Here is a 12,898-nt window from a genome sequence, read left to right on the forward strand (position 1 = left end):
CATCCAAACCAACCCAAGTTTCTCAAGTCAAATCACATCCACAGAGCATTAATGACATACCATATAAACTTCCAAGAAGGCATCACCTGATCCAGTGGCCGTCTCAATAGATGAAGTGGAACTACATCAAGTATAAAATTCATAGGATACTTCCCCAAGAAGGCATTTACCAATTAGACAGAGAATGAATGAGCAAATTTGAAATAAAGGTTATCAACCCCAAGGATTGAACACTTCTAAGTGATTTTTTTCCCCTATTATCAGCAACTAATTCACAAGAAATTTGATACAATAGGCTAAGCATTCACAAGGGGTTAACCCAGGTAATATGGATCGAACCCTATCTATGCAAAATTGCTTCTGCAAATCCCACACGGGCATCCTTGAGGATATGAAGAAATGACAGAACCAAGAATTCTATGGCGTAGAGGTTAGCACTCCGGAATTTGAGCTTAAACTTCATGAACATCATCTTATGCCTCCACCTGCATCTTCTCCCCATCCCCCCCTAACCACACCCATGTCCACTCCCCTCCCTTGTATCGCCATTACTGACAGTTAATTTACCCAGAGGCCTCCTCCTCTACCCCCCTCACCTTAGCCTCCTAATCTCCATCCACCCTGAACATTCTCCACCTCCACCACCCTTGAAATCTTTCGCCCAAGATGTTGCCTCGTATCCCCGCCCCCCTTCAACCCCCCCTAAGCCCATCTCTCACCCCGATTCCTCCCCTTCTTACCCATGCTTTGTAACCAACATTTCATACTTAAACTCCATCCGCCACGTTTGGCTCCCCCCTAACCTCTGAAATTTCAGACCACCTATTATCTCTGAGAAATTCCTTCATCAACTCTTTCTCTCCCCAGTGAAATGATACCAAGGCCATTGCCAAATGGTTCCAGAGAGTTTTCAACTCCCCCCAAGTCATTAGCAGACCCTTGCATAACAGTTCGCACCTCATATCCCTACCTGACCATATTTCACCCCTTCCCTTTAAACCGTGGTCCAAGCTCAACTTATATGGTGGTCTCTTACCCTTAAAGAGGTGGGACGAATCAGAGGACGCTCAACGAAAAGTTAAGTTCAGGATATCTTATAGGGTATCCAAGTTCAACTCTCGACGCAATAGGTTTTCAAAACCTTAGGAAACTGCTGTGGGGAATTCTTATCGGTTCACTGGAAGTCCCTAGAATCCTCCCCTTAGGAAATCTTGTTATCTTGGTTGCTTCAGAAAACCTGGACCTTATCCCAGATCTTCTCAATGTCCATTGCAACAGACTATCATACCCCATTAGTGCCTCAATCCAAGGTTCCAACTGCCATAACTGCTCCACTCCTACAGACCACGATCGCCGGACAGTGGTGCACCGTAGAAAGTAAACTCTTAGGTTTGTTGAGGCGCCTTCCTCGTACTCAGCAATTCCCTGCATTTAATCCTTCTGAACTGTCGCCACCTTTGGGTAACGTGCCATCCCTTCCACCTCCCTCCCCCCCCCCATTAAAGCATCCACAAATGGACTGAACATATCTTTGGTTCACGAGGTGCACGTGTTCTCAAGTGTGGCACCAACTAACCCTCTACCCATGGGAGCCACCCATGGTAAGGAACGGTTGGGGTTGAGGGGTTCCGTGGGAGCCACACCCCCCCATCCCCAAAAAAAAAAAATAAATAAATATATGTCTTGAAGTTCCAACTCGATGGAACTCAACATACAAAATGCTAGAGGTTGCCTTCGAGCTAAAAGAGGCAATTTATCGCTTTGCTCAACGGGAATCAATGCCAAATTTGGTTACATCTGAGGCTGATTGCGAGAGAACAAGACATATTTGTAAATGTTTGAAAATTTTATATAATGCTACAAATGTTTTTACGGGGCCCAAGTATCCAACTTGTAATCTCTATTTCCCCGAAGTATGAGAGATTCATTTGTGTTTGATGGAATTATGTTTGAGCCCTATTGAGTATATTAGTTCTATGGCCATCAACATAAAAAAGAAATTTGACAAATATAGGAGGATATTTAATTTAACCTTGGCGATTGCATGTGTGTTGAGCCTCGGTATAAACTTTCATTGGTTCGTTTCTACTATCGAAAATATATGGTGATGAGGCGGCACAAGCAATTATGATGGTTCGACAAGAGGTTTATGACCTATTTAAGGAGTTTGAATCAAATGAATCATCTAGTTCCAATATTGGACGTAGTGCAGTTGGAGTACAATCTTCTTCCCACAGTGGTGATGAATCTCGACAAGAGAGAGAAGGAATATAAAAGATTCAGAACATTCCACTAGTATGCAAAGAAGATCAGAATTGGACATATATATGGAGGAATCTGTCTATCCACAAGAGATTGAAGATTTCAATATCTTAATTTGGTGGCGAGCCAATGCACCAAGGTTCCCCATTCTCTCAAAAATGGATAGAGATATTTTGGTGATTCATGTATCCACAGTAGCATCTGAGTCAGCATTAAGACTGGGGGAGGAGGCTAAGACCGGTATCGCAGTTCCTTGCTTCCATCAACCGTGCAAGCATTTATGTGTACACAAAATTGGCTGCAGAATGATAAAAGTAAAATAATTTTAATTTCCAAATTGTTGTTGGTTGATTATTTTCCACATTTGTTGCTTTCCAGAACTTAAAATTTTTCTTACTATTGTGTTTCAGTCTTAAGGGGTGCATAAGCGTCATCTTTAACACTCCTGCTGCTCTTGTTGATGATAAAGTTGAGGACTGCGATCGACATCTCAGCAGGTATCAATTCTCAAATACTTTTCACTGTTTAATGTTACTGTGTTTGCTTTATGAATTGTGTGTAATTGTGTATAACTGTGTGCTTAAGCTTAACTATGTGTTAACTGTGTATGTGCTTAACTGATTGCTTAATTGTGGGTTACCTGTGTATTGCTTTATGAATTGTGTGCAACTGTGTGTAACTCAGTAATTGTGTGCTTAGACTTAACTGTGTGTTAACTGTGTATGTGCTTAACTGCGTGTTAACTGTGTATTGCTTTATGAACTGTGTGTAACTGTGTGATTAAGCTGAACTGTATTTAACTGTGTATGTGCTTAACTGATTGCTTAACTGTGTGTAACTCAGTAACTGTGTGCTAAAGCTTAACTGTGCATGTGCTTAACTGATTACTTAACTGTGTGTTAATTGTGTATTGTTTTATGAACTGTGTGCTTAACTGTGAGTTAATTGTGTATTGTTTTATGAACTGTGTGCTTAAGCTTAACTGTGTGTACGTGCTTAACTGTGTGTTAACCGTGTATGTGTGCTTAACTGTGTATTGCTTTATGCAAAAAGGTTTTGGCTTATTTTCCATGCTTCTCGTCCACAAACAGGAAGAGTAAACAGGCCAAAAAGTCGACTGTCTTCACATGTGACTTGTATGTATACCCATGCTTAAGATAAAGCATATGTGGACTGTATTCACAGTAACTATGTTACTGTGTTTGCATACGAGTCTGCAATTTTTAAGGAAACTTCTCCACATTTTGTGAAATTGATGCTGCAGCATGCTATAGCTTCGATGCATAAAATTAGTGATTTGGGTATTATATGCCGTGGATGCACAGTTTGAGTGCTTGTCCAAAGAAGTATTTTGTAACACAGCTCTTTATGGAATTGGATTTTTATATATGCAAGGTTTCTAGAGATATTATTCACTAATTAACAGAGCTTCTAGTAAACTGACCAAAAAGTGGCCTGTCTTTACTCTCCATGTAACCACCATGGTGTACTTGCAGCTTTAGTTCGTATATACTTGCAGCTTTTACCATTGTTCCTCAGGCTTCAAAGAGAATGCATTGTATAATCCGTAAATGTTTCTTGATTATCTTTGATTACAATTGTGTTTATGTTGTTACAAATATCTAGAAATTAGGATACTTGTTTTTTCCTGTACACTGTAGTGTTGCTAATGGTGGTTTGTTTTTTCTCTTTCTTATTGTTTGATTGGAGGTGGAAGAATGGAAGAATGGGACCATAGCAAGTGGACAGCAAACAAATTATTTTTGAGATACAAAATGTGGAAATGCATATTGAGCAAAGATGAGAACTGGTTTAGAGAGAGAGACAGAGAGTCATAGAGAAATATATTAAAGAGAGATGATGAGCAAACACTTTTTTTTTTTTTGTTAGCCGTGTGAGCTTTGTTATAGGTTTTGAAGTTTAATAGTGTAAGCTTTGTTATAAGTTGGTATTGTTTAATTGTTATATATATATATATATATATATATATATATAGGAAGATGCTAGGGTCAGCCCACTAGCTGATGGAATAGTATAAGCCCAACGACCCAGATTGAATCTAGGCCAATCTGACAGTCAAGACTGTATTTTAGTAATATAATTTTAATATTTTTTATATAAATCCAAATAACATGAAATTTGGAGCCTTAATTATTCTCATCAAGGCGCATCTAATAAAATTATTAAAAAAATAATTCGAATAAAATAAATTGAGCAAAATATCCCTGGAATTTTTCAAAGGTATTTTGGTCAATTTATTTTATGCGAATTTTTTTTTGATATTTTATTAAATTCCACTATTTTTGAAAAATAGATGCTCCAAATTTCAAGTGATTTGGATTTGTAAAAAAAAATTAAAATTCAATAACATATATATATATATATATATATATATATATATATATATATATATATATATATATATATATATATTCTATGTGGCCATGCCAACATATGCAAAAAATGTAGGCCTATTAATAAATCTATTTTTTAGAAGGATCTTTGGACTTAATTTTTTAGAACATGTAATCTCTACCATGGAGATCATGAATATGAAAAAATAAGTAAATTTTAAAAACTATAAATAACAATTCTAGCAAGAAAACATTGGGAGATGGAACACCTACTTGCATCCATCTTTAAGAAGCATGGTTTTTTTTGTTTTATTTGAGAGATGAAAATGAATGAAGAATTTTTGCTATAGGTTGGTATTGTTTGATTGTTATATATTTTTTATATTAATTTGTTGATGGTGAATGATGTATGGTTTTTTTTGTTTTATTTGAGAGTGAAAATGAATGAACATTTTTCATTTTTTTGTTATAGGTTGGTATTGTTTGATTGTTAATTTGTTATTTTTTTTATATTATTTTGTTGATGTTGAATGATGAATGTTTTTTTTGTTTTATTTGAGGGTGAAAATGAGTGAAGAAATTTTTTATAATTTTTACCATAGAACAAAAAAATTTATCCTTTTTTTGGGTGGTCCTATATTCTCGGGCCGGGTTTCGGGTCGGGTTAACGCACACAAAGCGGTTTAATAGCTTTGGGGTCGAGTACGGGTACCGGTCAGGGACCCCGGTCCAAAATATTTTCTCAGTTACAGGTACAAGTACGATTATTTTGGAATTGGCACGTCCAAGTCCAGGTACAGCAGGACTCGATCCGTTGCCACCCTTAAATATAGTCTCCGACCTATTCTCTTTTTCTCTTCGCTTCACCCCTCTACATATAACTTTGTCTCTTCTTCTTAACATTGTCTCTATCCCTAAACCCTATGTATCGTCTCCTCCTTTTTCTTCAAACTTTTTCTCATCTCTCTGCCGCTTTGTCTCTCTTTTCTGTTCTAAGCCCCTCTCACTTCTGTCAATCCTCTCTCTATCCAAATTAAGCATGCATATCTTCGTTTCTTCGTGGATCAAGCTACATAATGAAGCCTCAATCCTATTTTCTACTATTTTTCCCATCTATCATTCCTTACCCCGCTTTTCATCATTTTCTTTTAAAAAAAAATGGAGATTTTAAACCCTCCTTTCATCTCAACTTCCTTTTCTTTGTCTCTCTGCTGCTCTCCATTAACCTCTCTCTCTCTCTCTCTCTCTCTCTCTCTCTCTCTCTCTCTCTCTCTCTCTCTCTCTCTCTCTCATATCTATCTATCATCAGTCTCTTCTCCTGAGCCTTCTCACCAATGGCAACTAGGGCAAAGGATGGAAGACTCACAGCTTACTAAGGACTGTCCAGCAGCATTGATGATTTTGTATTTCTTACTTATATTTGCTTCAGGCTCTATTATTCCATTCTCTAAGTCTCTCTCCTCTACCTCTTCTTCGTCTTTCTTCTCTCTGAAATTACTTTTGTATTCTAAGCACCCAATTTGTGGGATGCATACTTCTAGTTTTCGTTCATTCTACTTTATTAATATAAAGGTAACTTTCTTCAAAAAAACAATTTAGTATACCTGAAGATATTTTGATCTAGCAATGTCACCTAAAGAAAGTTTTTAACAGGAAATTCAAAAATCTGCAATGGGACTTCACTTCTAGAGAGGGGCCTATATAAACAGTTTTTTATCTTGTTCAACAGCAAGAGGTATGGAGGCTCAAGATTTGAGTAGGGCAGTAGAATAGCATTAAAATGTTGTTATGCTTAGGTGGCCTTGCCATATGAGTAATGAGGAAGATGCTTGTCAAGAGAGGTGTTCAAGTAATATATGTAGAACGGCATCAATGTATAGTAGAGCTCCAAAAAATGCCGGGCAGCGCCTAGGCGGCAGGGGGGCCTGAAACCTATGTTGAAGAAGAGGAATGGGGGGCAGGGGAATATGAGTATCCATCATAAATATTAAAAATCTCAAAATCCAAAAAATTCTAAACCCTTGTATGTTCGTAATAGATAGACTACTAGCACAAACAAAAATAAAATATAATTAGTAACTAATAAATTAGTAATACAAGCAGCACAATTCATAATCCATACTCCATAGACCATACTCCATGCTCCATAATTCATAATCATACCATTACATATTCCATATTTTCATACAATGATACAACCACACACACATATGCACAAGAGTAGATAGTAGAAACTAGAAAACAAGAAAAAATAAATATACAGTCTAAAACTCAACACCAAGAGTCAAGTGTCTTCAATCATCGTCATCATCATCAGAAGGAGAAGGGTAAGCCCCATCATATGCATCGGATTCGAGGCCATCATCATCAGAGTCATTGCCCTCTTCAACACAACACTCATCCTCCTCTATTTCTTTCGAATCTGCATCTTTCCTCCTCTTCTTCTATCCCACTCTTACTCTATACAGATGAGTCTCTAGGAGTCTTGACTCCTCTACCTGATGCCTCCTCACCCTTTTCTTGCTTTTCGAGTTTCACTAAACTCAAATATTTTTTAATCTCCTCCTAGTAGCCTCAAGAACATTCTTACACGGCGCAACATCCCCCTTAATACTAACAAGGTGTTTCATGAACCGCTATTTACGCCCACGAGAATCATTTTCACCCACGAGAATCATTTCCACAATAATTACACATTATACAATATTTGTCATTCTGATTCAGGTTATGACCATATTTCCAACCCGGATCACCATTTCTAGAAGAACTTCGGAAAGATATTTCCATATAACAAAGTTTATTTACTTCCTTTTCTGGTTTTACTAAACTCAGATATTGCCTAATCCCATCCCTAATAGCTTCAGAAACCTTTTTATAAGAAGCAACATTCTCTTTAATAATGGCTAGCCGTTTCTTAAATTGGTTAATACCCTTATTAGTATCTTTTCCACAAAAATTACACCTTGTAGAATATTTATCGTTTGGTTTCGCGTTATAACCATACTTCCAACCTGAATGACATCTTGTAGTCGAATCAGAAATTGACCTATCCAATTGATAAGCATATGTTCTTGTTTGTGTTTTATTGAACTCATATATTTCTTAATCTCCTCTCTGATAGCTTCAGGAACATTTTTATAAGGGGCAACATTCCCCCTAATATCGGTAAGATGTTTCTTAAACCAGTTTATGCTCCATTTTGTATCCTTTTCAGAATAATTGCATCTTACATAATTTTTATCCAAAGGATTCGGGTTATAGTCACATTTCCAACCCGAATCACCACTTTGATTAGATCCTGAAGAGAAAATCTCAAAATAATACAAGCAATCTAAAAAATAAAATTTTTTACTCACTTTGATTGCTCGATCTCCAAACTTCCACCTCTGAGATGTTTTTTAGTGTCAAAATCTTCTAAAACACCCTCTAGTAGACCTATAAAACCTCCAAAATTAAATCTAATCTCAATGGGTGATGTGTAGACCGATTTCTCGTAACTTTGAGAAACCCTTCAATCCTATGAAAATTACAAAAAATTGGCATTTTAAGGTTGTTTTCTCTCTAAAATAGGCTCCAATGGGGTTTAGGTTTTAAATGAACCTAAAACCAACCCTTATCCCCTTCTTTTATTCAAAAAAAAGCCCAAAAATGCCTCTCAAAGAAGGGCATTTCCACCCCTGAGCAGCATGCAGGCTCTGAGCGGCCGCCCAAGGCTAAGTGATGGGTTGTGCCCTAATGCCTAGGCCCTCGCCTATATGCAGGCCGCCTACGCCTAGGCGAGGAACCCAGGCCCTCTGGATTGCCTAAGTGCTGGGCGGTTCGCCTTATTAGAACACTGACGTACAGCAAGGAAGCATAATACAAAAGAAAGACCATCTAGGTTCGATGGAAGGCGGTTAAAAACCTCAAAGATAAGCATTGGTGTGATTTTAGAAGGAAAGATTCAACAAAGAAACTAAGGCTCCTCTTATATTGTGAATAAAAATAGAGATAGAGATCAAAAGGTCTCAAATCATTTAACCAAGGCTAAAGGGGTGTAACATAGGCATGTGAAGAAGAAATTCACAAATTGTACAAGAATCAGTTGAAGCATTGGAGTGTCCATTATTTTATTTTTTTCATTCTTTTAAACTTTAGTAGTACTAGAATGATCCCTCTTAACCAGTGTTCCAAAAAATGTTAGGCGCGCCTAGATGATATGGGGGGCTAGGCCGCCCAGCGCCTAGACGAGAGCCTAGGCGGCCGCCAAGGTCCAAAAAGGGGCAAGGGGTGTCCAGTAATCCTATTTTAGGTAAAAATTTCGTATAAAAAAGCAAAATTCATGTATTTTTAAATCCAAACACCAAAAAAAACCCCAAAAAGACCCGCCCGTGGGTATTTTTGCACCTAGGCAGGCGCAGTCCCTTGGGCACCACCAGCCCAAGAGCCTGACGTCGCCTAGGCAAGGTACTAGGCTTGCGCTTAGGGTCCCTAGGCGGGCGCCCAGCGCCAGTTGGTCTGCCCCTTGCCCACCTAGGCAGTGAGCAGAATGCTTTTTGAGTCAATGCTCTTACCTCATGCACCTTAATTTTACACAGGTTGCACAAGGCATGTAATATTTCACAGTATTTATGTCATCACTACTGAAGGCATATATTTGTCAATTCTTTTATTACTCCGAAGCATCTAAATATGATATTATGTTGTATTTCAATGTATATGGACACACACTTAAGCCAACTTATCAATTAGGAGAATTCATTTATTGAAACTGATACACCAACTTGCATCCACTATTCCTAATGAAACTTGGAGATAATTGTTATTATATGCACTCCTAATTATGTGCAAGGTTTGCTCATGAAAACTATGGGAACGTGAAGGATAGAGGATGACAAAGCTAAAGCGGGAGAGACAAGTTGAGAATAGGTATAAATGGATAAACCTTAAAGAAAGGGATAAATTCTACAGGTATCCCACTCTCACTTTCTAAACCATATGTGTTGGGGTTTTGTGGCGATTTAAAGGACTTATGAGAGCATGTATTGAAAAACATATAGTGAAATGTTGGCTCTAGTGGAAGTATGGTCCACATTGGACGCTGAGGCATCTCTAATGCCTAAACACACCTGAGCTTTGACTGGCTATGGCTCAAATGTGATGTCCAAAAACCCGCAGTCCTGGGCACGTGTGAACACTACCAATAAGGGCTTCAATGTAGATCCCTTGATGAGGTTGAAGTTGTGCCAAGGACAGTTGGCCAAGGGACATGGACTTGACCCCTGTGTGTGATGGAAGGCCTGAGAGGACAAGGGCCTAAATCATTATCATTACCATCACACGGCATGTATACTAGATAGCTGTCCGAGAAGCCGCCCTTTATGGATAAGGGTGTGTGATGCGTACATATGTAGAAGAGATGACTCCCTGCAACACTGGACTGTGTTGGAAGGACCCATAGAGCTTACTGCTGAAATGGAGCCTAGACTTGTCCTCAAGGAAGGACCTGTAATCCATGGTCGAGAATCGTATCTCCTGTACTTAATTGGTTGACTTTGATAGTCCAATCATGAACCCCTGTGAGAGGCTGTGGGTCATGGGATCTATTGGGTCAGTTTGAGAATCTGCAGTGAGATACGATCTCTAGAGAGGATGGAGTCCTCAATATAAAGTATATTTGTCGTAAACCTAACTATATTGATTCAATTCCCATCAAATCTACTTAGATATGTTTAAATGTGTTTTAATTAATTTTCAGACAACTAAAATGAATTTTAGACCTCTCTAGGTAAAATTTATTGAAGATATTGCACTTCAGTAATCCTTTGTCTCACTCTAAACTTTCGCTTCATAACCAACCAGCCATCTAAAAATCCAAAACTAACATCTGTCATGATTAATAGTCTAATAACCCCATCAGTGATGTCTCTTTTGAAGCACAAACTCCCATTAAACATGATCTGTATTTCCAAAAATTTGATTGGTTATTTCCTTCCAAGCACTTCAACAAGTGCAGAGAAGAAAGCCAACCTTACAACTGAACAGTTGGGACTTCATCCACACGCCTGGAAACAAACAATTAAAAGAATCGCTCATTGCCAATTGCATCCTGCCAAGCCCTATCTCAAATTAAACACGGTAGAACAAAACCTCACAAAGGTCTCAACTCAGATGCTTCTCCAATCAATGTGAAAATAACGGCCTCCAGTACAAAATTCATAAAACATTTTAGTACTAGTATAATAATGTAAAGAACTACTAAAACATATTGCAGCAGTCTTTAGGACATGGAAGAGTCAAATATGAGCTGGACACTAACAATGCGAGGAGTAAGGCTCTTTTGTACATAGTATGAACAGAATAATGTCCCTGCGCACTTGTATCTCTGTGCAAAAAACAAAAAAAAGGTCCCCGTGTATAACCATGCAACGTACATCTATCTAGCATTTTATCTCTGTGCAAAATCAAGTATACATCATTGACCAATATATTATACAATACTATTTCCATATTTTAATGCAGTGTACTGTACTCCCATACATACATGCATAAGACAATAGACGAATACATACACATAAATAGACAGATGAATTTATCAGAAAGATATAGACAGGGAACTTGCGATCATACTCGCTCAGGATGGTCAAATGAGCTTACATTGTAATGCATAAAACGATTGAGAAATGAATACAAAATTGCAGTGTAACAAAAAGCCCCTCATTCCTAAGCAACACGTATTCGAGAAATATATATTTGCTATAAAAGGTTCCCAAGATACGTGTACTAATCTCGCGTGGCATTTATGCAAGAGGACAGCTAATTGAACTTCAAAAAACAAATGCAGTTCAGTGCTTCAATCAAAGCACTTAATACTTTCAGATCTAGCAGAATCTTTTAGGGGTAGGGGGGTACCACTGAGGAAAAGAGTTCTTGTTTCTGGATGTGAAGCAACACACTGTACAAGACAAAGTACCGGAACGAACATTAGATCAAAGGCAAATCGCATATGAGAGGCAGAACGTGCAGAACAATGACAACAGAAAGTCAGATTATTCATTTTCATTAAAAAATAAAACTTAATAACTGAAAAATGCATCCCCCCATGTGTTCAATGCAAAGCGATTAAGAAAAATCTGACGCAAACCCACAGCTGAACTACCTAGAAAAATTAGACTAACCACAAATTACTAACCTGAAGAAGAGCAAGGGCATTGCAGACACGATTAGATGCAGCTGGAGTGAGAGTAGGCGGAGAAAGTACTGGATAGATCGAAACGATCTCCTGCAGACAAGACCATTGCACTATCATTAGCAATAAGATTATATTACATGGAAATAAAACAAAATTTGACTGGACATATAACTTGCACTATGCTGATCCTAATAGAGGGATATTCAATGCCCTTTAAGGCATGGGATTTGAGAGAGGCACAATAACAACACAATAGACCAAAATTCAAAGTGTTAAGCTAGAAACCAAGTGCATTACAGATTATTGGATCAGCTATAATATTGCCTTAAAATTGTCCTAACAAATGAAACACTACTGTAGTCAAGGGATTCTCATTCCGCCACTGGCACATTCTTAGTTCAATAATTTCTTTTTGAAAACAGAGTGAAGATTCAAATAAAACAGTAGCTTATGGACTTACCATAAAGTTCCTCCAATATATAGCATGATAAATATATAGACTACACTAAAAAATGTGGCTCTTAATATTTATTTTTCTTATGGGAAGGTCATTTGTTTTGTGAAAGTAGGTTCAAATCCCTCGTACAAACCTAGTGTCTCACTATTAACATGCAGCTCTGAGTAGTTTCAAATATTCAATGATCACTGCAGAAGTAGAACTTTGATCATGATAAGTACATTTTATTCAATCCAAAATGCCCACATCTTCATGGTTCTTAAAGGTGACAAAACTATAGCAAGAAGTATTTAATGAAAAAACAACCCCGACTAGAAACTTTGATCAAACATTCCAGTTCATACAGAAAGCTCAAATCAGACAACTAACTAATGTTAATCATTATTCTCAATACTAACGTTACCAGTTATCAAAAAAAAGACTAATGTTAATCATTCTCAAGATTATAGAAAGAAGTCAAATTCTAAATCTAAAAAGTATTCATGGTTGATGGCACACTTACCAAGTCAATATTTCAAAAGGTTTCAGCAGTTCTACATCTAGTTACAACTGAACCACCCGAAAAAAAAGAGACGAAAGTTTCACATTAGTAGAATACCCAACCTTTCCCTGTCAATATGCCACCACAGACAAAGCAATGTATCATATGCACCT

The 12,898-nt window shown here is 37.6% G+C and overlaps 1 protein-coding gene across 2 annotated transcripts in view; it reads right to left on the minus strand.

Annotated features, from left to right (window-relative positions):
• Positions 1-12,898, minus strand: part of LOC18436736 (Cell differentiation, Rcd1-like protein) — a 62,832-nt gene that overhangs the window by 14,209 nt on the left and 35,725 nt on the right. For both annotated transcript variants that reach the window (XR_016043952.1, XM_006846958.4), the window contains exons 5-6: positions 11,788-11,877; positions 11,508-11,550 (exon numbers count right to left, since the gene is read on the minus strand). Coding sequence is in view for 1 of the 2 variants with exons in the window: in XM_006846958.4 (XP_006847021.1) it covers positions 11,508-11,550; positions 11,788-11,877 (133 nt within the window). In the remaining variant the exon portion in view is untranslated. The remainder of the gene's footprint in view (positions 1-11,507; positions 11,551-11,787; positions 11,878-12,898) is intronic.

Source organism: Amborella trichopoda, chromosome 11 (assembly GCF_054954075.1).
Source record: "Amborella trichopoda isolate Santa Cruz 75 chromosome 11, AtrichopodaSantaCruz75HAP2 v2.0, whole genome shotgun sequence".
NCBI lineage: Eukaryota > Viridiplantae > Streptophyta > Magnoliopsida > Amborellales > Amborellaceae > Amborella > Amborella trichopoda.